The following is a 26849-nucleotide window of genomic DNA, read 5'->3' as shown; positions in this document are numbered from 1 at the left end:
GCAAAACAAGGGGGGCATCCATGGCAGCTGTTTTAAAACTTGGCTGCTATGGCTGTTGAGGGTGCACTTTTGGATGGCCTATTATCAAATTCAGTTTGAATGTAATTTTCCACCTTTGTGGGAAAAAAAAGACATTCATGGTGGCCTTTGAATGTACTTTCCCACCTGTTTGCAAAATCTCGTTGGCTTTCCCTTCTGATTTTAGTAAATCTTTTCGAAAATATAGCATTTATGGCGGCCATTTTGAAAAAAGGCTACCATGGCCGTTGAGGGCGCAATTTCCGATGGCCAAATATCTAGATTCATTTTGAATGAAATTAACATTTATGGGAAAAATTTTATGAACTTTTCCCTTCTGAAATTTGCAAAATCATCGAAGAAGTGGCACATTAGACAGCCATTTTGAAAAATAGATGTTATGGACGTTGAGGGCGCAATTCACAATGACCAAATATTTAGATTCATTTTGAATGCAATTTCCCACTTGTTTGCAAAATCTTACTGGCTTTCCCTTCTGAAGTTAGCAAATATTTTGAAGAAATGACATTTATGGCGGCCATTTTGAAAAATGGCTGCCATTGCCGTTGAGGGCGCTATTTCCGATGGCCCGATATCTAGATTTATTTTGAATGTAATTTCCTATTTGTAACCAAAATCTTATTGACTTTTCTCTCCTAAAATTAGTAAATTTTACGAAAACATGGCATTTATGGCAGCCATTTTATAAAATGGCTGCCACGGACGTTGAGGGCGCTATTTAAGATGGCCCAATATCTAAATTTGATCTGAACGTGATTGTCAACCTGTGTACGAAATTTGGTGCTTTTATCACAAAATGCACAATTTTTCGGCTATGCCGCTCCACTAATGCTATTATCGAAGTTTTTTGTTCATACACAGAAGATACAGTCCGTCTGGTCGGCGGAGCTAGCAACTTCGAAGGACGCGTCGAGATCCTTCGCAGCTCCCAATGGGGTACGGTGTGTAATGATAACTGAGACTTGAACGACGCGCAGGTGGTTTGCAGACAGCTCGGCTACGGGGACGCCATAGCTGCAAAGACAAATGCCTACTTCGGCCGTGGGGGTGACAGCCAACCCATTCTCATGGACGGCGTGGCGTGCAGTGGGTCTTAGAGAATGTTGGCTGACTGTTACTTCTTCGGATGGGGGAACCACAATTGCTACCAAAGCGAGGACGCAGGGGTGGTGTGTTCGGCTCCTGGTAAGCTTCTTTATAAAAATAATAAGAGCAATAAAAAAGAAATGGTGGAAAAGACAGGCTTAAAAGTGACAATTCTATTCAAAGTTCAGTTCAATTCAACGAACTTTGTGTAAAATTACACAAACAAGAAATCTGAAGTGTCATTAATATCTTTTGATTTCTTATCATTTCTTTTATTGAATATTAAGAAAGGGAAAAGCGAAGTCAAACTGGCATCATTGGCACATATAAATATAATACATATATAGAAGGCTTCACACTACTAACTTCTTTTTTGGTGGCTGGACTACCGGTGAATCTACATAACTTGAACATGAACTTTACATTCTTTATTCATAGCACCCATACAATCTATGATACTATAACTGCCTCAGTTATACTTACCGTAATCATCACAAATTCTGCTGAAATACATTTCTACCAATCCTAATTACAGAAAAGAAAATTCCACACTCTAACAGTAAAAAGTAAGAAATTTTCCTCAACATTATGAGAGATTTAAAACTGAAAGCCGAAAAAGATCACTTACAAGGATGTGTAATGATATAAAGATGTCATGTAACTCTCCTACACATCGCTCATTTCATTCTCTTTCTTTTCTTTTTTTGTATGTGTGTAGGTGACCCAACCGTCATAATTATTACAATGGAATGATGTATGGATTCTTTCCAAGCGGGCGGTCACATCACTGATCGTGCTATCAAAGCTACTGGGATGCAGCGAAGTCCATGATTTGTGCTTAACCCATTCTAGTCAAGAAGAATTCATCATGACATTGTCTAACTGTTAGCATCAGTGGCGTATCTAGGGAAAACGGCGCCCGGGGCAAGCGCGGAAATCTACGCCCCTAATTTCTGAAAAAGAGTGTTCAAACCTAACCCCATCCCGGTAGGGACTTTATGCTTTTTCATATAATATGCTTTTTCAAGCACTTAAAAGGGGTCTTTTGAGAGTGATTTAAATGTAATAAATTGTGATAAATTTTGGCGAGCGGAGCGAGCGAGCTGAAAATGTGTGTATTTCAGCTTACAAAACATGGAATTCTTGTCATTTTTTGCTTACTAAATCTTACAATTCTAATCAAGATATAGTGACGGCCTTATAGATAACGATTTATACCAACAAACTAAAGTACTCCAACTTAGTACGCGCGAGTGAGCCGAAATTTGTATATTTCTGCGTCATCATCACGTTTTGTTCTTCTCTTTTCTTTTTGTGAAAATTTTTGTATTTCAGCTTACAAAACCTGCAATTCTTGTCATTTTTTGCTTATTGAATCTTACAATTCTAATCAAGTTATAGTGACAGCCTAATAGCTAACCTAAAGATTTATACCAACAAATTGAGGACTTGAAAAAAATACTCTAAATTACTACGCGCGAGTGAGCCGAAATTTGTATATTTCTGCGTCATTATCACATTTTGATCTTATCTTTCTTTCTTTCTTTTTTTGGATAAATTTTGGCGAGCGAGCGTAGCGAGAAAATTTTTGTATTTCAGCTTACAAAGACATGCAATTCTTGTCATTTTTTTGTTTATTAAATCTTACAATTCTAATCAAGATATAGTGACGGCCTTATGGATAACGATTTATACGAACAAACTGAGGACTTGAAAAAATACTCCATCTTAGTACGCGCGATTGAGTCGAAATTTGTATATTTCCGTGTCATCATCACATTTTGTTCTTATCTTTCTTTCTTTTTTTGATAAATTTTGGTGAGCGCAGCGAGCGAGCCGAAAATTTTGTATTTCAGCTTACAAAACATGGATATCTTGTCATTGTTTTGCTTATTAAATCTTACAATTCTAATCATGATATAGTGACTGCCTTATAGATACCGATTTATACCTACAAACAGAGGACTTGAAAAATTACTCTAAATTAGTACAAGCGAGTGAGCCGAAATTTGTATATTTTCGCGTCATCATTACGTTTTGTTCTTATCTTGTTTGATTTTTTTTGCGCCCCCCTCCCCCCATGTTCGACACCGTTGGTGCCCTCCTTTGATCCAATCGGCGATCGCTTCAGAACGAAAGAAATTGCAGCCGCTGCTCCGTGTAACATTTTGCCTGCTAAATATAAAATTACATGTGTGAACACAATATACATTGTCATTTTGTCCGCATCATCATCATGTTTGTTTTCATCTTGTTTGATTTGGTTTTCTGCCCCCACCCCCCCCCCCCCACCCCGTCCGGGCGAGGGTTTTTTCTTTTTCTTTTTCTTCTTCTTCTTCTTCCTTTTCTTCCCCTTTTTTTTCTTTTTTTTTCCTTCTTCGGGTTTTTTTTTCTTTTTTTCGTTTTTGGCGCCCCCAAGGAGCGGCGCCCGGGGCACGTGCCCCCCTTGCCCCCCCCCCCCCCCCCAGACACGCCACTGGTTAGCATCCCTTTCTTGATTATGTGTACGGATTTCTACGTTGTCTCTTCCCAGAGTATAGCTTTCACATAATTTGCACTTTCTCCTTTCCTCAACTCGTAACTGGACTACATTTTGCATCTAAAGAAATTCAGACATACATGCCAACAATATACTAAAACGAACCTGAGCTGATTTTAGTCCATTGTACCAACCGTCAATATTGACGGTTTGCTTTGTTTGTTTTTGATTTGTTCAAACTTTATTTTAGAGGTTTGTCTGTGTGGTTATTGCTGCTATTGTTTTTCCTGTTACATTTCAGATGATGGAGCAGTCCGCCTTGTTGATGGATCCGGCAGTCATGAAGGGCGTGTGGAAATCTTCCACGATTCGGAATGGGGTACCATTTGTGACGACTCGTGGGACATGACTGACGCAAATGTCGTGTGCAGACAGCTCGGCTACGAGAGCGCCCTCAGCACAAAGAGTTCGGCATACTTTGGCAGAGGTCAAGACAACCAGGAGATCTTTCTCGATGAGGTGAACTGCTACGGAGATGAAGAGGAGGTAATTGAATGCAGCAGTAATGGCTGGGGAAATCACGACTGTGGCCATAACGAGGATGTAGGAGTGATATGCACGCATGACGGTAAGCTTTTATTAGTGGAGGATAAAAACAATTTTTTTTTTCTTTTCAGTAACCTAAATCACGGGCATTTGGCCACGCTATAGAAGTGGTGAAAATCTAAATTTTGCTGTCAATATACCAACAATTTGCTGGCAGAACGAGTTAACTCCATTCTTGTTAATTCGGGATATTTGCGATGAAAGCGGCTATAAAAAATAAATAAGATAAAGAAAGTGTGAGTCTTTTTTATCGTAACTTCAAGAATATTCCTTGTTATGTTACAAGTAAGCTTTCACATTGTAATGTCGGACTTACCTGAGATTCACTCGTTTTGCATTAAAACATTTCATAATTATCATCTTGGACAATGTCATGAATGTTTTAACAAACATAATAAAAGTCATTATCCATTACAATAATAATTCAGTGTCTGTGTTTCTGATCTGTGCTGGAATGACCAGACTATATAAGTCGAACGAGTGAGTCCTTTTCAGGATCACAGAAATCAAATTATTATGTGGTATAAGCGTGCTGATACTGTGGTTCATTCTTCATATTGGTTATCTGTTCCAATGAATTCATTTCAAATATTTCGTGATTTATAAATTGTATCTATGGAATTCATTTTTATTAAGTCGAACACATGATTTTGTGTCCATTTCGATATGTCATGACCATAACCTTTTATTGTGATTTCAAAGAAGTCTCAATAGAGTTTATGAAACGAATGTGTTATGAACATGTCCATGCTAAATTGTACATACTTATATATACATATACCCATTATGTATAAAATCGGCTATTCTTGGATAGGTAGGAAAGCCCTAAATGCAGGAATTGTAACTGGTTTGTTCAATTTGTCACGAATCCAATTACATCAAACTTTATCGATCATGCATGACACAGAAGCAAATGACTCAACATGCCAGCAAAATGACTAAAGCTCACACTAGTAAGTTCGCGAAGGCTGAAAAAACAAAAAAAAAAACTTTAACCCCTTAATTTGTTAGTCTTTGTCAAGGCGAATTAATCATTTGCGTAATTACCTGACAGAATAGTGGCAAGGATTTTGGCATAATTATTTTCATAAATGATAATGCGTTAAAGGTTTCCCGGCCAATTTCGCACTTTTGTCAGTCCAATTCCTAATTGCTGCTTTCAAGTTAGAAAAATCTAGCGCTCGGTATTTCAATTTCATGATCTCTTCATTCAAATTCATTTTGGAGCATTCAAATTACCTTTAGCCTCATTCTACTAAACACTTTTTCAATTGAAATTCGTAAAACAAGCACCATTTCGTTATTCGTTCATTCAGTTTAGAATGATATAATCACGTGATCACGGACATGCTGCACTCGTTCATTCGAATTCATTTTTGGGCATCCAATTTAACATCTTTTGCATTCAATTTAGCACGCATCTTTATGCTTTGGTTCTTTCTTCATTTTTTCTTTTCATCATAGCTATTGTTTGCAAGCGTCATTGCGTTTCATATTTTCGTATTCATTTTAGAGATTTTGGCAACAGTGTATTTTCTTCAATGTGCTTATTGAGTCTTCCAGTCCGAAGATAGTTCACGTGGCCACAACTTATCTGGCCGTTTGGCGCTTTATTCCGAGTGTGTCAGTTCTAGGAAGTTAAGGTTATGATCATCAAATGTTCCTATAATTCTTTTTCTGTCTTCTTAGAAATACGTCTTTATCTAACTTGTGCTGTCATGACTGTAATTTGTAGTATTGGTACATGTAGGCCTAAAATGAAACATATGAAAGAAAAGGGGCGTTACAGAACAACAAACTCGAGTTATACCGGGTGTCCCCCAAAAAGCGGAACGGTGGATTTTCAGTACATTGCGTTCTAAAAGTGATATATATATATATATTTTGAAATCATTAGAAAGGAGCATCTTCCGCAGAAGACAATGATACTAAAATTATTAAATTTTGTTCAGTACTTTTTATTCTACTCCATTTTCTGTAAATGCAGTCATTTTCAAATTTCGACGGATTTTTGCGACTTATGAGATAATAATTTGGGCGCGACACGCGATCCATACGGTGAATATTGTGTGAGCTTCGTGATCCATGCCAACAAAAGATACAGCTTTCACATTGGGCCAGGAAAAAAACAGTGTGTGTGTGTGTGTGTGTGTGTGTGTGTGTGCGCGCGCGCACCCAATGTGAAAGCTGTATCTTTTGTTGACATGGATCAACGAGCTTACACAATTCACCGTATGGAACGCGTGTCGCATCCAAATTGTTATCTCAAACGTCGCAAAAATCCAGCGAAATTTTGAAAATGACTACATTTACAGAAATTAGCGTAGAATAAAAAGTACTGAACCAAATTTAATGATTTTTGGTATCGTATCATTGTCTTCTGCGGAAGATGCTTTTTCTAATGATGTCAAAAAATATATCACTTTTAGAATGCAAGGTACTGAAAATCCACCGTTCCGCTTTTTTTCGGACACCCGGTAAAGGGTAAAAAATATACTTTTACTTCTTGACAGTGTATAGATGAAGCAGAAATTCACACAGAAATACGCGTTTAAATGTTCTCACCTTTAAAAAAAAAGAAATAACATGACACCAATTTGAATGAACATGCTTGGAATTTGACTGCCCATACGCGAAATCGAATGACTGAAATACCCTTTTTTCGGTCAGTGCTGGCGAATTTGAATGATTGAAGAGCACGTGCCAATTCGAAAGGCACATGTGCAAATTTCATTGATCGAAATGCTAAATTGAACGAACAGCTTACAATTTTGAATGACAGAATGTGCAGTGACGAGTTTTTTTTTTTTTTGTTTTGTTTTTGTTTTTTTTTGCTAAACTGTATGAACCTTCTTTCAAAAGGACTGACAAAATTGCGAAATTGGCCGGGAAAACCTATACTAAGAGATGATGTGGTCATTTTTCTCTAATATGTTATTCTTACACATGCCGTGATCCAGCTGAAGAAGGGGAGCTCCGACTTGTTCAAGGAACGTCGTCGAAAGGAGTACTGGAAATCTACCACGGGAGCTCCTGGGGTAGCATCTGTGACATTGGTTGGACCTTCAACAACGCAAAGGTCGCATGCCGCCAACTTCGGTTTCAAGAGGTGGGCGTAACTCAAGTGTACTACGGGTATGTGGTACCAGTCCACCTGTCGAACATAAGCTGCTCCGGTAACGAGGATGAGCTTTCGGACTGCACCAACGTAGTGTGGGGTGATTACAACTGCGGGTATTATGATCATGTGGGTATCACTTGCTCCTATACTGACGTCGAATCTACGACATTTCCACCCACCACCACCTCCAGTGGTAAGAAGTTTTATAAACTTTGTTTCTAAGAGGAAATTGAGATTGAGTCGATAGATGTTATATAGGTTTACTCTGACTTACTCTGACTAATTGAGTCACATTCGACCACATAAAACGAAACATGCGTTTCCCAAAAGAAGAAAAGTAAAGAAAGAAATAGATGTAGAGGCGAGAGACTACGGAGAGAGCCAGAGGGAGAGAGAGAGGGAGAGAGGGAGGGAGGGGGGCAAAAATTTTGCAGGGCAAAAATGAGAATATGGATATACAAGTACAATAGTTTTGCAAGTCTCCTCTGTTCCATCTAATTGTCAGCTTTCCCCTGAAATTGTTACATTGGGTCATAAATTCATATTCTTCTCAAATATCAAACAGCGGAAGAAGGCGACGTTCGTCTTGCTGGCAGCAATTCGCCTGGCCGCGGACGAGTTGAGATCTACCACAACAACGAATGGGGTACTGTGTGCGACGACAGATGGGGCCAGGATGAGGCACGGGTAGTTTGTTGACAACTCGGCTATAAAGGTGTTATCTACTACAGCGAGACATTAGAGGAGGGAACAGGCCCTATCCATTTAGATGACGTCAACTGTGTGGGCACTGAATCTCGTCTGTCGTATTGTTCCCACCGTGAGCCCTGGGGCTCGAACGACTGTGGGCACCACGAAGATGTCGGTGTGCGTTGCAACACATACGATTCTGGTGAGTATAGGCGTGAGGGCCACTTGTTCAAACTGTCCTGTAAGTGTCTTATTGGACAAGAAGGGGCGAAAAGTTAACGTTTTAAAACTCACCCCGGCACCTTGTTAAGGACAAGAAGGTGAGAAGGAATCTTCTTATGGATCGCACAGAAGAGGTATTGTTTAAGCAGGAAAGGAACCTTGGCCCTGTTATAAATTTTCATGAGTCTCCTCAGTCGATTTCTGAAAACCCGTCTCCATTCTTCAAGCATTTAAAACTAGCAAAATGAATGCAAAAATGAGTTCATGCATGTGTGTGTACACACGTGTTTGTGAGAGGGATACTGATTGTTTTCGTTCACGCATTTGGTGCTCATCATATAATACCAAAGGATTTTTTTTTTTTTAATGATACATTTTTCCTAACACTTCTCTGTCTTGTTTTGTATTGGGCCTACCTGTTGGAGCTAATAGAACTAAAAAGTAACTATGATTTCAGATAAAATGTTTCGGTACTGTTTATCAATATAAAATAAATGAATAAATAAACAAATGATAAAATATGTATGGTCCCCACATGTGTATCCAATCTAACATGTTTCCCTACTGTTTTATCAATTCTAAATGAATGAATAAACAAAGAAATGAGAATACATTTTAATCTTCTTAATATCAACTCACCCTCTCCGTCTTCATGATTTTTATAAAGTATAAAATCGGTTCTTTACTGTTTCTTGAATTCCTCCCTCATCGATTAAAGAGAGAGAGAGAGAGAGAGAGAGAGAGAGAAATGGTTCGATGTTAATGTCAGAGTTGCGGCGCCAATGCCATTTAAACTTTGTCATTCTTTCTTAAAGTAATCTTTGCCTTTCCTGCTTCTACCCAGGGAGTTTTACCTTGACATTACGCCTCTGGCATTTCGTTCCTGTTTTTGTGGTAGGACTTATTTCTAAATTTACTTCTGGTCATAACTTGCGTTTCCCCTACGAACAATATCGTCACCATAGCCTACGAGGGAGACGTCCGTCTCTTTGACGGAAGTTCTTCAGACCGTGGTAGAGTGGAGATCTATCATAACAACGAGTGGGGCACGGTGTGCGATGACGGCTGGGGTGGACAGGAGGAAGAGGTCGTCTGTCGCCAGCTTGGTTACTCCAGCGTCGTCTATGCTGTCCAGTACTTCGAAGAAGGGAGAGGACCTATCCACCTCGACGATGTATCTTGCGAGGGATACGAGTGGTCACTGTCGTCGTGTTACCACAGGTCTTGGGGAGAAAACAACTGCGACCACAGTGAGGACATCGGAGTCCATTGCTCGTTCAGTGGTACGAACCCCTCTCTTGGCAAGCATTGTTCAGCGTTGCCTTTTCAGTGCAATTGGTAACCTTCGTGATTATTCCCTCTGCCAAATCATCCCCGGAGTAACAACTTATTGCATTAGTGGTTTCACTATTGGTTAGCCCGACCAGACGTCGAGGCAGCACGCTACTTTTGAACACCTATAGGGAGTGTATAGTAATAACTATCGGTGAAAGTTGATTGTAGTCTTTCCTATATCTTTTGGACACCATTTTTCTCACAAAATAAAATGAACCATTACAAACACATTCACCTAAAAAAAAAAAACGGATATCAAACAAAAGCATGGTAAAATTTGTTGACAGACGTGAATGGTATTTCGGTATATCAACTGTTTTCCATATTTTCATTTTAAGCTGCGTCAATGTCTTCATCATTTGTGATTTAACTCTTATGATAATGATCTTCATGAATTCTGATTTATTTATATGTCAAGCTAGTAGTATCTTTTTTTTCTGTTTCAATATTGACAAGTTCAGATCCACCTTACGAAGGCTTAAAAGGGAACACTGCGAGAGCATACCATGCTATTTATAATGGTCACATTTATGAGTATCGATTTACTCATTTGAATTGAATTGAATTGAATTCAATTCGATCATTTATTTTCCATTCCTCTCTTTTTCCAACAGAACAGAACAGAACACAGTATAAATTAGGAATTATATCACAAACCTTTACATATAAAGGATATCAAATGGTAGAAATAAAGTTTTATATACATGTATATATACATATATAATATATATATATATATATATATATATATATATATGTAATATATATATATATGCATGCATACTCGCAAAAATAATACAAGGTTACGTTTCAATTGAGAAAAAAATGTAAAGGTAGCTTTCTCCTGTTTTATCGTTGCCATGTTAAGAGCCGTCTTACGGAGACGCAGAAGGCATGGCTGGATGGCTGATTGGGGTTATCGTCGTGTGTTCAGTCTTTGGTTTCACCATAATCCTCACTATCATCGGAACTGTGTGCTCGGCATCCAGCCAGAAGCAACGACGTCAGTCACCAACCGTGTTTTCCGTCAGCGGGAATCCCACCGCTACCACCGACACGGCAGCGGCCCGCGGTGGCGTTGGAAACTACCCAAGGCAAGACGCAGCTCCCTACTCGGCGGCGCCACCCAGTTATGCCACAGTCATGTCCGCGCCGAGTAGCAACGGCGTGGAGGTTCCTCAGGGGCTCTTCTACGCGCCGTATGCACACGGTCAACCATCGTCGCCGGCCTCAGTGACAGGTCCTTCCGCTGTAGATTCTGGTCCTGCTAGCAATGCCGCTACTGCTCCATCCAGTGTTACCCTCAGTTCACCGACCAGTCGTAAGGACAATACTCCATATAGTTATGCCTGAGACATTTAATTTCGGGCGAATTCGAATGACCAACGACATCAACGTTCAAAACATTAAACAGACATTCGATTCAAGAATATAGTATTGCAATCGCATTGTGAATTGGAAGTGTTCTAATTAAAAGCTGAAAAGATAGCTTTTTAGCACTCCCCTCCATATCTATCAACTGCTGTCTATTACACTAAAGTCATAGTACATAACCATATTCAATTTTAATGTATTTTCCTTTATTATGGTAAATATCCTGCGTTGATTTCGTTTAACTATGTATATGCAAATGTTATAGTGTAGTTATCCTTTAGTTGGAAATGACATAAATGCAATGGAATGAAAAAGTGCTTGTAAGCGTCATTTCTTTAAGTGCCTTCCCTCTTGTAATCGTTCAAGCATTCATATACGTGAAGGGGAAAACTGTGTCGTAATTTGTTATTGAATATCATTTTCACAAGCCAAGTGCAATAATTTTTGTTCAAACACGCCGAGAAAAATCCGCTCAGATGTGAATCATGCCAAGAAATTCACGAATGCAGGGACCTGGATTAAGAAGATATGCAGGTGTATCATAACATTACTGTTTTTTCAGAAATGGAGGCTAACGACTTTCAACTTTCATGATAACAACACTGTTAAAACTGATATGATTACTTTACGAGAAATGAAAAAAAAAACGGGAATAGGAAGGAATTCAGAAAAAGTTGGTAAGAAACACTGAGCAGATTTAGAACAGAAGATAAGATAAGAGGTTTAAAAAGAATTGAGTCCTGAAAATAAAGTTGTAAAACGTAGTTGAAACTTGCTTTCATTCCCTAGCTTTGAGTAATGCTATTGGATATAGCCCTATTGTACCAAACGAATAGTCATGGATTAGAATGAATAGGATTTTGTTAAAAAGATCACTTTCAAATGACTTAAGGATGAAGAAGAGCAAACTGAACGTTGCAAAAACAAAAACAAAAACAAGTAAGGGGGGGGGGGGGTAATACAGATTTCTAGAGAGAAAGAAAAGAATGGAAACGCCTGGCAGGGAAAAGGTACATGAAAACAAGTAAATGTGATAACAATGTAAAGGAGAAGTAAACATCCAGTTCATTGCCATTCTCATCCAGTAGTATCTTATGTCTTTAAGAAGCTCGTTATGTTAATGATTATTAAATGATACAAACTGGCTTTGTAAAGTTTGCCTTTGAGAACAACTGGGCGAACATTAAATCATATTCCGACACATTTTGTGGATAATTTAAATTTTTCAAATGTTAATCAATGTCAATCACAAAGACAATGAAGACTACAGCTTGCTAAATACTCACTAAATATTCTGCTAAATAATGAAGAGATCGTCACTTGCAACTTTAAAATCTCGTACCTTACAGTCATTGCAAAGTTGTTGGTGAGTTTGCTTTTGGGTGTGTCTTTGTTCCTTTGTTGATAAAATATCTATGTACTCTAAAGGTCATTGGTTAGCCCGTCTGATGTCAACATTTATCTCGTTTATCTCGTCATAGTTGTCAGCTCTGGTCTCTTGATATGGTAAGCCTTGTCAATTTGCATTCAAATTCCAAGTCATTCTAAAGCATTGAGGCAATAAATGCCGCAACAACTTTAAACGAATGACGTTGTTAAACAATCGACATATTACGTTTGTTAATTGAACTTCTTACATACGTTTGTACTTACGTGACTTTTGCTTGTGACGTGATTTTTAATTTCTAAGAGTGGTTCTTGTTGGTTATTTAATCTTTTGGCTTGTTGCTTGCATTTCTCCCTCATTTCTTTACACCATTCATGAATCTATAGAAAAAAGAATTAAACTAAAATGTCACGCGTATGAATAACGAGACATCAGTGTGTCACCTTTATGCCTTTACCAAGATTTATGACCATATCATAAAGATGTATACTTTCCCTCTCTTCTGTACTCGGTTGAGTTTCTGACAATGACATGTTTTGTCAATCTTACTCCTTACTCCTCACTGAATAAAATGCTGATTTCCTTTTTTTTTTCTTTTTCGTGATTTTTAATGTATCTTTATACATTTTATATTACATTAATACATAATAGTTTCTCAAGAAAAAAGAGTTTGTAATAATCTATTAGAAATAAAATTTGATTTGAAATGTTTTGAACTGAATTTGCTTCTCTATACATAGTTATTTTTTTCTCATTTCTATATGGTGAACTTACTTTGACAAAAAAAGAGTGTCATAACTGAATGTTTCTATGTTATTACAAAAATGTGCATTTTGTTTGAGTACTGGTTTAGACACTTAGAAGAACGTTTACTCTAGCATGACATTCAATGTATAGGCGTAAAAAGTTTGTAACCAACACACACAAACACATTCAAACCACACATTTATCGTTGATCTTTTTATTTACCTTTCATTTTTGCATGTACACACTGATTTTTATTGCTCAAAGCCGTTTATTCTGCTATACTCTTTTTAACATTTGGACACATATTACTCTTTCGTGATTTTTCTTATTAGAATTTCGTTTGATATCAGCATGCCATCATTATTCTCAGTGAAACAAATATCAACAAAACTAAGCAGCTGTATTCTTCAAACCTGTGCCTCTAATTGTCATGTAGAGAAACATTAATATTGGTGCAAATTCATGCCATGTACAGAAAGTAATATAAAATCTACGTAAGTCTACCTTGATAAACCTGATTAAAATCATCAATATCTGCTCAACTGCACAGAATACACACGTGAAAAGACAGCATTTTTTAATACCCTGCTGTACACTAAGATTTCACAAACCATAATTCAATAATAAGAGAACAAAATTTGTATTTTAATGCATCACCCTACACTCTATCTGACTTTATCATACCAAACAAAACAATAATCACATGAGCTTGATGCATTTAGAACATGAACAAACCATCTCCCTACTTGAGCATTACAACTTACCAGCTTCTAACTATGGCTGCCTATCTAACCATTAATTACCCTACTTTACTTTACCCTACCCTAACCATTAATTACCCTACTTTACCATCCTAACTACGCAACTTCCTCCCTGGGACACTCCCCAAATTCCATCGGGATGAAAATTCGAGTGTATCCAAACGTTTGAGTGACTTTGTGTCTTCACTTGGTCGTTCACTTTAGATGAGAAAATCAAGTTTAGAGACAATGAAAAAATAAGAACTAGACGGACGGCTGTAACAATTTTTGATCGTACCATGTACGCACAGTATCCATGAAAGTAACGCGCTGCTCTGTGTTTCTTAACGGTAAATATTTTCTGGGAATGATCTGAATATTACAAAGGGAGAATGTGAAACACTTCTGAAAATGACAAAGCGAGAGGGAGGGAGGAGGTTGTGTCAGGTGATTAAACTCGGAAGTGGCATTTACCAAAAAAATGTGGTTAAGTCAGCTGACTAAATCCGGTATCCGGCAACAGCAATATGTTATCTTTATACTCTAAGATGTCTTTATCCCTCCATCCTGAAAATGAATGAACGCCTCTGTTTCCATACAATGGGGCCCTCACTCTTAAAAAGACAGCACTAGCTGATATACACTGTCCATGACATCGTATGCTGTACCATGATGATTTTGGCCTGAGCTTTCTATTAGTCTTACCTTGCACGACTGTGGTGTGAACATGTCTGCTGTCATCATAGCATTGGAAGCACAGCAAACATCTTAGACGTTAATTGCTCTTCAGACGAAACCAGATAGTTTGAAGTGTGCATATATACGTCTTAGTCACCGACAGAATTAAGGTTAAAAGTCGACAAAGGACACTTGTAAGCAACGGCAAAGATACATTTACCGTCACACACACTATCTCATATATATATATATATATATATATATATATATATATATATATAAATATATATTGTAGTTGTTCCGCGTATTGGCAGTACTAGAAATAGCAATAATAAAGTCACAACAGAGGAATGCAGGGAATGCATTAATAGCCAATCTTAATTTAATGAATAATCCGAATTTTCGAGGATCCTCTTCTTCAGGGATGACAGTGATGATTCGCACTGTCATCCCTGAAGAAGAGGAAGGATCCTCGAAAATTCGGATTATTCATTAAATCAAGATTGGCTATTAATGCATTCCCTGCATTCCTCTGTTGTGACTTTATTATTGCTATATATATATATATATATATATATATATATATATATATATCTTTGCAATGATACACAAAGTTATCGTTAAACCCTCCCATTCTACAATGATGACTTGCTATACCTGTTCACCTCATCCGTTGAGTCATCGAACTTTATCATCCCTTGAGTATGAATTGTACATCTAGCCCCATCTAATTATTTATGACCAGATTAAGTCAAACACAAACATCCTGCCCGTCCCCAATTGATTACTTGGAATTGTTGCTGAATCCAAAACCAAGAATACTACCTTCTTTATAAACTATAGTCCCGCCTTTGTTCCTATAACAACCAAAGTTTTGCCCAATCAAAGCCTCTCTTTCACATGAAGACTCCACCCCCATTCACCCATTCATAGTATGTTACAACCGTGTAAGCAATGTGTATGATTAAATGTATAAAGAGAATTATAACATGCAGAGAAGAAGACTTGCATTCTGACGCTCGCAGAGAAAGGATAGCTCCCAAACACCTCTCGAATAAAATGCTCGCGAAAATATATTCAACTGTGTGCCACGATACTTCGTTGAACGTATCTCTGTAACCTAAATTGATCCCACTACACAGCATGGTGGAGACTTGCATTTTGACGCTCGAAGAGAGAGGATCGCTCCCAAACGCGTCTCGAATAATTAAAGTGCTCATCAAAATATACTCCACTGTGTGCCACGATACTTCATTGAATGTACCTCTGTAAACTAAACTAATCCCACTGCACAAGTAAATAATTAGGCCTATATTGATTCAAGAGAGATATTGCAATGGAAGAACATTCAAGCAAGCTAACATTAACAGGTTAATGATTATGTCATGGCGGAAAAAAGCCCAGTGGTATGATCTATGATGTCGCTTTATTGGAGTACAAAAGTTGTTTACTTTATACATGTATATCACCTTTGTTTGCATTTTTCTTTTCTGACTGCACGTCAGTCACCCAAGGGCGATCATAGCGACAGTACTTGCCTTCGGTCGATCATTTCAGTGATAAGTGAGGCTGAGACAATGATCGTTTTTTCTCGGGGACAGTGACGACACATAAGACAACACTTAATATTCGTTCTTCCGGCCAATTCTACGTGAGTTTGAGAGCGGTTTCTACCCCAGTGGTTACCGTATGCTGCCATGGCGCCTTGGGCAATTGATACAGGACATGCCGTGACAGTTTTCGCATTTTTCATGGTCTTAGGAAGTGCAGCAGCCCAGTTAGGTGAGTGCAGTGGGAACAATTGCTGAACTGTGCCATCCTTTGTCGTGTGACATCATTGAGGAAAATAGCATTACTATTACACAGCATTCTAATGCAATGAGTGAACTTAGATACGAATATCACGGATTCTTGTAATAATGAGGTCTGTTTTAAAATACACAATTCTGAGAAATTATTTCATTTTTCTTTCAGGGAGCTAGCATATTTGGCATGTTTTGTGCGGTCCCGAATATGAGTCTGTCTTCTTCCTTATTCGAAAGGATAGGCCAGCCTGATATCCTCTGGTCTTTTTGTTCTGTTCAACCGTCAATCTATCAAAGCGTTCCTTCCTTCCTTCCTTCATTAATTGATTTGCTTTATTTTAACAATTCAGTTTCAATCAAACAAACAGACAAACAACAACAACAACAAACCAACCAAAGAAAAGAAGAGAAGAGAACTGATTAATAGCTTACTATGCTACTAATTGGTCTTTGGAAAAAAAGAAAGTTCATATGACAGTTTATTAGGTTTTCGCCTTTATTTTTTTTTTCAAATATTTTCTTCATGTCCCCCAAGTATGGCACGGTGTGATCTTTAATTTTTGCAACAAAATTGCCCAACAAAATACCAGTATGACTTCCTTTTGATTTTTTTATAGTGTGGCTCCATGTATATGTATACACACATATATATATATATATATATATATTCATATATACATGTATATATTATATATACACTCAGCACACAAAAAAGAAAGCGAACACTTTTTCGAATTCATATTTTTCATAAAAGAGTTTGAGTATGTCAATGTAAATGGAAACCTTACGCATCTGAACACATTCATTTTTGTTCTCCAAGGCACAGAAGTAAAAATTGCAAGAATTGACATAATCATTGTCTTTCATTTGCAAATGCCCTTCAAGTGAACGATGAGAAATGAGTGACATGAATGAAGTAGCAAAAAAATAGGTTTTCGTTCTCTTTATCTCTTTGTGACCTCCAACAAAATCAAAGTGGGAACCAGAGGGGAAAATAAGAATTTTCTGTCAACTCAAATCTCAAATGAAATAAGGAGTAAGGGCACACAAATTATTAAATGAAGAGAATATCTTTATTTCATTCTTCAATTTAGTAATTTAAGAATTCATGAGACAAATTCCTAAACTAATTATTATTTACAATTTTTCAATTGATAAATCAATTCAAATTCCCACCATTTATGTCAGTATTACTCCTTCTCTCATTTCATTTGAATTTGGATTTGACAGAAGATTCTTCATTTTCCTCCGTTATTTTTAGCCTTTATTGATCTTTGGGCTCCAATAAATATCATCGAGATCACAGGTTTAATTTTGCAGCTTAATTCATGTGTTTTATTGTGTTTTATTGTGTTTTATTTGTCTTTTGTTCTCGTTGTTACATGGAAGAGCACTTACACATGAATGAGAACTTGTTCATTTTTGCAATCTTCACTTTTGTGCCTTGGAAGAGAAATATGAAGGTGTTCAGTCATGCGTAAAGTTTTTCCTTTTTATTGACCTATCAGGTTGAAAGCCAGTTTAAATTACCTTTCATTTGGTGTAAAAAGTTAATCATTAACTTTTAACCAAAAATCTATAAGAAATATAAACTTGAAAAAGTGTTTACTTTCTATTATCTTGCTGAGCGTATCGGATAGGCCTATATCAATTGTATGTTTTGTGTGGGTGTGTGTGCTTGTGTTTGATATTCTCTAATACTTTCTCTCTTTTTCTTTACAATGCTTTATCTATATAAAAGCAGATTAGAACCGAATCCCGCAATGGAAATTCTTAATTGCTGCATTAACTTGTAGCTTTGAGAAGAGAAATCATCATACTGGATATTTTGACAGAAAACATCCCTCCCTCCAGGGCCCTGTTTCATAAAAGTGTTCGTAAAGTTAGGCACGACTTTACGAATGACTGGAATATGCAGTGCCAATATGTGTGCCCATTTTTTCTTACGTTATAACAAAGTACGACCAAAATTGATATGAAAGCAAGTTGGTTCGATTCATTTTCAAATATCAAAGGTAATAGACTTTACAGTAACCTCTCATGGTCAGTTCTTCATTAAACCGACGTAGCCCCCAAACTACATGACCTGGATACTTTTCCATCCAGACTTCTTGACTAGGAATGCATCCTCTTGCAAATAAGTCATGCTAACATAAACAAAACAAAACTATGTGCACGAAGTTCAATTATAGGCAAATAGAGTCGATAAATAGTTGCATTCTTCTTCATAATGGTTATGAAAGAAAAATAATTCAAGTTTTCAGGACACTTACCCCTGAATGGTCCCAATTTCGGAATCGAAGTCGAGACTTGTTGTTGTTGTTATTATTTCATTGAAGGTCATACAGTAAGGCTGGTTTGATAGTATACAAATAATACACAGGTGAGAGTGAGTTAGTGGAAAATGGGTCGAAAACTAACAGCATTTTTCATGTACCTTTGTGGGTCAATATCAGTCAGCTACATGTAGCGCTCGCTCAAAAGTCAAGATGTCCGAAGATGTTCGTCCCAAACATTTACGCACGTCGCACTCGGAAATCCCGCACATATAAGTACTGTACGTGTAAGCGTATACGTACGCCACATGTTACTAGTATGCACAAGAAAGGCCGGTTGGCAGCCCGAACTAGAAGTTGTTTACAGGATTGACAGCGCGTATAGTAGCGCGCGACGCACTTGTAACAACTGATTGAGTGTGCACTGCTAGTGTAAACATTGTGACGTCAGTGACTTTACGCTTTTTTGCAAGGCCGTGCAATAGTAAGAAATCATGCACGCACACGTGACTCATTTCAGCGCTTCCAATTGGCTACATTCTTGAACCCATTTTATAATACACAAATATTGACTGCTCTTGAGGATGATGGTGGAAATTATCATTCCCAAGGTGCTTTTCATACCGACCCTTCTATCACCCCTCGGCTAACGCCTCGGGTTGATATTTGTTTTGTATACCTCATCGTTTAAGACTAGGTCTAGCCCAACTAATAACTAGCTATGTCAAGATCTAGGGCTAGTCAAATACGAAGTAAATTCTAACACTAACGTTAAAACAGGCCATTAATGGCAGCGATCGCTTGCGTGGTTTTCGTACATTTCGTACAGACCCTACCCAGTACTCATGCGGCCTTCTGCGAGCTCCTGCATAAATCTTGGCAGAAGATTACAGCAATACAGTATGTTATTATCCAGCTTCCCGTCGCTCGTGTTTTAATTCGACATTTCCAACATGTTGAGATTTGTCTCTGCTTCGGGATCCAAGAAATCCTGCAGACAAAGTGTACGATCTTTGATTCAACTCACTTCAAATCACGGAGGAGCACTCGATCGCCATGCCATGTTGAAACATGCCTGCTGTGCGCTAGTGTGATGATTGTGCATGTGTACGATGCGCGTAGTGAACGTCCTTGGAGGGGTTGCGGACACCGTGCGCGAAGTCTAGTATACTTTTTATTTGTACAAAAGTCGCGGAGGGTTTACGAATCATTCACGAGGGTTTTGACTTACTATCACGAGGGTTTTGCCTTTCTATCACTTACATGAAAACCCTAAGGCAAGATAGACGGGACTACACCTTGTCACATGATATATTTTTGACCAATCAGTGATAAGAATCTCACTTATGAGGTATATAAAAAAATAGGCATCATGGCGGTTTCTTCAGCTATGACAATCTTGCACTCTCTCTTTGTAACATATGTTGTTGAATCTTACGAATTTGGGAATTATTTTCATTATTTGTCGATACTTGTATCTTATTGTCTAAATATGATAGCTATAAATAATGACTTTCAATATAGGGTTTGATGAGCGTAAGTCACGATTATGTCATGCTATTGTCGAAGTTTTTTGTTCATACACAGAAGATACAGTCCGTCTGGTCGGCGGAACCAGCAGGTTCGAAGGACGAGTCGAGATCCTTCGCGGCTCCCAATGGGGTACGGTGTGTGATGATAACTGGGGCTTGAACGACGCGCGGGTGGTTTGCAGACAGCTCGGCTACGGGGACGCCATCACTGCAACGACAAATGCCTACTTCGGCCGTGGGAGTGACAGCCAACCCATTCTCATGGACAACGTGGCGTGCAGTGGGTCTGAGAGAATGTTGGCCGACTGCTACTTCCGCGGACGGGGGAACCACGATTGCAGCCATAGGGAGGACGCAGGGGTGATCTGTTCTTACGCTGGTGATTTTTACTGAAAATTGATGTAACGACTACTGGTAAACAATTGTATATTCAAGGCAGGCCTCAGGGATACCTCTGTGTTCAAATTAAGCTTCACCAATTAAATGAAATTATACAAATATAATGCCAGAAGTGCCATTATTGTTGCAATTAAGGTAAGAAGTATTATTTTGATTTTTCTTTGACTGTCTGGGGGAATGGGGGACGTGCTCTTGAATAATGAATGACAAAGAAAGGGATAAAAGCAGTCAAACCGGTATTACTGGCATTAGGGTAAACAGTATTATCATATTACTGTGATATATATATATATATGTATATATATATAAGATGTATACATAACAAAAATGTATATCTTAACGATAAGATCGAAAAGAATAGGCCTATCGGAACATCCATACTTAGGGACGAATTGAGGTTACATTTTGCAAGAATATCCCAAGCAAATTACCAAGTATAGTTGTCTTCATTGTGAAGTCATTAGAAACTTTTGATAATAACACTGGCGGAGGCGTGTGTGTGTACAGGATTTAATCATATCAATGTGAATCATGGCAAAAGAGGTAATGATATGTACGAAGAGGTAGTGAGTATTATTACCTCTTTGATCTCGACCAAAGTCGAGGGTACGTTGCGTGAGGTACGAAAAGGGGTTTACGACCATTACGGTAAGTCTTAGTCGACAGGCTCTCTCGCTACCAGGAGACCTCCGGATGATTTTTTTTCAGACTTTTATATTTGAACAACTATGAATTATCTATACAGAGTACAGAGTTTCAGAATTTATAATGATTGGAATGAAGAATAAGAATGTTTTCAAAATTTATAACAAAATGAAATGAACAAGGATGGTGACATGACAGCCTCACCATACGAATGGATGAGTTGGAACTCAAGGAAGCAGAACAAAGAAGAAGGCGTGCATAGATTATACGCAGGTGAACTTGCAAGCAAGCTATGATATCATACAAAATATTGTAATGGAATTACACTGCTACATTTCTCTAATATGTGAGACTCTTTGTCATCATTATTGTCAGTGTAATTCATTTAAGGTTTTTCAAAGTATTGGTTTCTCCGCTCAAGGACCACGATAAATTCCACATATCTAGCCTAAACATGGAGCTGTCGATTTATGTACTACATTTACCGCCCCTTTAAAGGTATTAGCCCACATTTGCAAACCCAAGAAAATCAAAACTACATAAAACAGGTCCAATATGACTTCAAGTACAAGTTATAACAGTAACATACCTCACCTGTTGCTCTTTGTCTATACCATTCGATAAAAGAGAGAAAATCATCGTTTTAAAATCAATTTTCAAAACGGGTCAACCCGACCCAAAATCGAATTACGAGCGCGGGCTAGCTACGTACATGTAACTTACACATGTATCGCATGCATGTAGTACGTACGTGGACCGGAGCTAGCGAGCGTTATACGCATGCATACGGTGCATTTTCATTTATTTTTATGAAAGTAATGGACTAATTGGAACGAAATTTTGCACAGGTGTTACTGCAATCATACCCAAACTCCATGCTATGAGACAAATTGCTGCAGGTTTACAAATGTGGGCTAATACCTTTAAAGATGCAATTTGAATAGCTCAGGTAATTAATTCCCTCCTCCTTTCCCTCTCTCTGGTTGTCGGTGACGCGATCGTCATATAACGAAATGAAAGATTTTCGGTAAGATTTAGGATCGGTAAATGACTATTCTTCCAAGTACGGCGTGCCATTCGCAAAGATTGGTGCGTGTTTGGATTCTTTCGAAATGTGAGATCACATTGATAATCGTATCATAAAAACTACTGCGGTACAGACAGGGATACAACTGAATATATGATATGAGCTTACCCCATTCTAGTTGAGAACAATTCATCATGTAGCTGTTAAACAACCATAGCATAATTTTCTTGATATCCACATACTTCTTCATTGCTCTCCTCTGCGTGAATCATAATGATCTATTTCGTACTTTCTCCCTTCCTTACCTCGTGACTGGTGTGTATGTTGCATGATATACTAGAAATATACAATCAGAACTATACAGTTGCCACCCAAGGGAGATGAAAAGAATGGCCGTTATAGACAGGTTATCTGACTTTTTGAGCGTACTGCCTACAATTTACGTGTATTATCATGGATACATCTATTAGTACAAACATGTACATGTATGTGTATAATATGCATGCACGTGTTTCATGAATTGAACATTGCCGGTATTGATCAAGTTCTTGTACGGTATAGCATGCGCACTGGCCCCCATCTCACTAGGAAGGAGACCATGGCGACCATGGCGATCAGTGAAAAAGTCACACATCGTGGCACGATCGCCGTCCGTCTCCATTTTTGGCCTCCTACGGTTTCTCTACGCTCAACCTGCGCTGTAGGCGATCGCGCCACGATGATAATACGACTCTGCCACGTTGTTGACGCATTTCCAGGCCGACGAGACGCGCTGCTTCTACGATCGGAGCGACAGTGATATATTAACTCCGGGCTCATGCTACGATCTCATGCGATCATGGTATAAAATGGGTTTTATGATTGAATTTCTTCAGGCAGATGTCAGTGTCAAACCAACATGGATATGCAGGATATGGTTTCACCCTTACATCTTAGCATTGTAGAACACACCAGGTAGAACCTGATGTGAAATTTCACTATTAGTTATCATGGTTAACATCCATTCAATTAAAATGGTAAAATGTGTATGTAATATCAAAGAACCGGCTTACGAGCAAACTACAAATCGTATTCTACAGTGAGCCAATTCAATGAGAATGAATTTGAAAAGAATCTCCTTTCATTGACTTGCAATGGTATATGACAAACAAACAATTTAATAAACAGAGTAGATTCGTCCTGAGTATACGTGGAAAAAGGAAATTTGTACGCTTTTCTCCATATCCACCTCCCTGGTCTGGTGCATTATCTCTTTTTTTTTTTTGGGGGGGGGGTTATGGTTAGTTCCTGTTACGTAATACTGTAAAAAGTGGTAATTTTCATGGGCGATGGGGCCGCTTTCAATGCGCCTGAGTTACGCTTTACGCGTTGCTACCCCGTCAGAGCTATATGAATGTTGCGCTTTTAATGCGCTGGTGAGGCGATTGTGATACGCTCTAAAACCACCGCGCTCTCACTACGGAAGTTTTGGACATGTTCAAAACTTGGCGGCGACCATGGCGATGGTAGCGACCCTCCTCGCTTCTGAACCGCTCAAGATACGATGGAGAAGATTTAAAGCGATCAAGCCACGTCCGCCGCGCTTTGTCGATTTTTGATGATCGTAGCGGAATCGTCGTCTAGTGAGATGGGGGTATGCTGAATGATGGGTGGATGCAGCAGTGCTGATCGGCACGGTTGCAAAGTAGAAAAACATGCTGAATTGTCGGCTCGGTTTGGACTCCGTATTGGTCTATGGCTGTATAGACAGGTTAAATCTACCGAGGGAAACAAAATTGGTGGTCGCTGGTCGCGTTTGCAGGTGACTGGTATGTACAGGGTCTTTAACAGGGCTTATTTCTCGGGGGATTTTTCAGTGGCCGCATACGGCAGGTGGCCGCTATGGACAAAGTGTCCGCTTTAGGCGAGTTTGACTGTATTCTGAAACAAACCTATCAACAATATACTATTGAAACGAACCTGACGTGGTGAACAGTGTACCAACCTTCATTGTCACTTTTGTTTTATTTAATTTTGTCTCATGGTGTTGGCTGTGTGTGTGTGTGTGTGTGTGTGTGTGTGTGTGTGTGTGTGGTTGTAGCTATTATTGTTAGTGTTATTGTTATATTTCAGAGGATGGAGCAGTCCGACTTGTTGATGGATCCGGCAGTCACGAAGGGCGTGTCGAGATCTTCCACAACTCCGAGTGGGGCACCGTTTGCGATGACTCCTGGGGGGTGAATGACGCAAATGTCGTGTGCAGACAACTAGGCTACGAGAGCGCCCTCAGCGCAGAGATATCGGCATACTTCGGCAGAGGTCGAGACAACCAGGCGATCTTTCTCGATGATGTGGACTGCGACGGGGATGAAGAGGAGCTAAGTGAGTGCGAAAGTGATGGGTGGGGAAATAACAACTGCCACCACGGAGAGGATGCAGGGGTGATATGCAGGCATGACGGTAAGCCAAACGAATGATTATCACTTTTTTCCCTTTTCTTTCAGCAACTTAACTCACGGGCGTTGAGATCGTAAGTGAAAAAGTGTGAAAACGACTTGTGCTGTGAACAACATCATCGACGCTCGAATGTTCCAACGACATTGTCCATTGTATACGGCGTTTTTGGGTGTTTCTAATCCATATAGGGTTGACTGGAATATGAAAGTCTAGAAAGCTAACGAGTAAGTCCTTTTAAAAACCACACTCGTCCCAGAAATAATCCACATTGAGCAATCCAAAAGGAAGGAACTAGAACCTCTAACCACTCGAGGCTTCAAAATGCACCTTTCGTTTTGCACCAACACTCACAATTACTTATACAATATGTTATATGTTATATACAATATACAATATGTTCGCTTTTTCTCGAGGGGTGGGCTGTTTCTCTGGTAAAACAACAACAGGATTGAGTAAATGGATAAGTTTTCAGCAAGGATTTAAACATATCAACCTTCTGAAAGCGCCTTCATTAGCGTCAAAAGTCCTTGAAGTCACCTTCAATTCTCAGGTCTGATGAATATCAAAACAATAATTTCCTGTGTTCTGCACACTGCGCGAGGTGAATACACCCTTTCTTCACCCCGACACAACACTCTTCACCCCGACACAAACTTTCTATCTTGCTCCTACACCACTACTTCGTATATGCACTGCAGAATCGGGGGGGGGGGGGGGCACACATCCCACATCCAACAAATATGGCAGCGGGGTGTCTTCAGTCTATAGCGTATATGTCTCTCAAGTCCTTTTTTTTTCTTCAAATAAAATTAACTTTTGTCTTAACTAATATTCCACACGACGAGGACCTTGTCTCATACATGTGTGTGTTTGGGGCAAAATGTCGTCATAAGATTTCCTTTCGTCAAAACATCTTTTGACGTTTAGACCCCATGATTTGTGGAAAGACATTGTCATCTTATTTTCATTATTGCCTTCAATGCTTTTAATTTGCAATTTGTTTTATGTGATGGTGTCGTAGACATCTTTCTCTATGTTGTTCACACGCATTTACCGTCGTGGCCGTGATCTAGCTGAAGAAGGGGAACTCCGAATTGTTGAAGGAACGAAGTCGTCCAAAGGGGTATTGGAAATCTACAACGGAACTTCCTGGGGTAATATCTGCTTCGATGGATGGACCTTAAACAATTCAAAGGTCGCATGCCGCCAACTAAGATATCAGGAAGTTGACGGAGCTCACAGGTACACATTCGGCTATATTGGATCGGGACCGTTCTACTTATGGAACGTAGGCTGCTCCGGTAACGAAGATGAGCTTTCGGACTGCGCCAACGTGGTGTGGGGTGATTACAGCCACTGCTCGTATGAAGTGGGTATAGCATGTTCCTATACTGAATTCGAGTCTACAACAGTTCAACCCACCACCACTACCATGCCTACCACCATCTCCAACGGTAAGCAAGCAATAACGTGCAATAGACTATAATTATGTTCTTTAAGAGGAGATTTAGACTGCGGTTTACTCTTGCTTACTATAGTTGAGACGCATTTGACATGTATTTTCCGTTAGAGATAAAGATACGAAAGACATAAACACAGTTACAACTTCATGGAAAATAGCAGAAAAAGGTTATCTTGATGGAGGAGTAACCATATATTTAAAGCAAGGCTTTGATTATTTTGTTAAGTGTCGTAAATTATATGAACGATATAGGCAGATAGGCAAATAGTGTCGTAGTCTAGCCCTTCAAATTTATAAACTGATGAAATCTTCGATTATCTAAAACATTTATAACACAATCCTGTTTTAACGATAAAGGTTGATTTATGTAAGTGCAATTCAATTCTTTTGCATAAGGTTGTTCTAGATATCATATCATCTGGATCACTAACTTGTATTATCAGTCCTAAACTGTATCAGGGCAATTACCTCCGGCTAAAGATTGGTTAGTGTTAGGGTTAGAGTAAAGATTAGGGTTAGGGTTAGTGTAGTGCTGACGTTTGGTTAGGGTTGGGATTAAGTTCAGGACTAGGATTAGGATTAGGGGAAGGGGAAGGGTCTGAGGTAATTGTCCCGGGGGGTAATTGTCTTAGAACAGTCCCTGATTATTTAGTTATGTTATCCGTTTATCTAAATCAGGCACAGTTCTATCAGACATTTCTGATCATTATCATATTTCTATTTTATTTCCATTGCAAGTTTGAAATTTACAATGAATAAATTG

At 38.8% G+C, this 26849-nt stretch overlaps 1 protein-coding gene and 1 pseudogene across 1 annotated transcript; both read left to right on the top strand.

Moving 5' to 3' along the window:
- The first annotated feature begins 1139 nt into the window (after nucleotides 1-1139).
- Nucleotides 1140-20510, top strand: LOC139741908 (scavenger receptor cysteine-rich domain-containing group B protein-like; annotated as a pseudogene).
- An 842-nt stretch (nucleotides 20511-21352) lies between these two features.
- Nucleotides 21353-26110, top strand: LOC139741907 (scavenger receptor cysteine-rich domain-containing group B protein-like). The gene is made up of 3 exons (XM_071652480.1): nucleotides 21353-21434; nucleotides 24301-24627; nucleotides 25698-26110. Exons 1-3 carry the CDS (start codon nucleotides 21353-21355, stop codon nucleotides 26108-26110), a joined length of 822 nt encoding a protein of 273 aa, XP_071508581.1.
- The last annotated feature ends 739 nt before the right edge of the window (nucleotides 26111-26849 follow it).

The sequence above is a fragment of the Diadema antillarum genome, unplaced genomic scaffold, assembly GCF_040938485.1.
Source record: "Diadema antillarum isolate AM-2024a unplaced genomic scaffold, OU_Dant_1.0 seq00000962_RagTag, whole genome shotgun sequence".
NCBI lineage: Eukaryota > Metazoa > Echinodermata > Echinoidea > Diadematoida > Diadematidae > Diadema > Diadema antillarum.
Note: the sequence above shows the minus strand (reverse complement) of the source record. Positions and strands in the feature narration are given on the sequence as shown.

Bases quoted from the DNA above. Each gene is read 5' to 3' on its own strand.
- LOC139741907 (XM_071652480.1), top strand. From the start codon at position 21,353: ATGACAGCCTCACCATACGAATGGATGAGTTGGAACTCAAGGAAGCAG. The intron at 21,435-24,300 runs GTGAACTTGCAA...GTTATATTTCAG, and splicing joins CGTGCATAGATTATACGCAG to AGGATGGAGCAGTCCGACTT. The intron at 24,628-25,697 runs GTAAGCCAAACG...GCCGTGATCTAG, and splicing joins GGTGATATGCAGGCATGACG to CTGAAGAAGGGGAACTCCGA.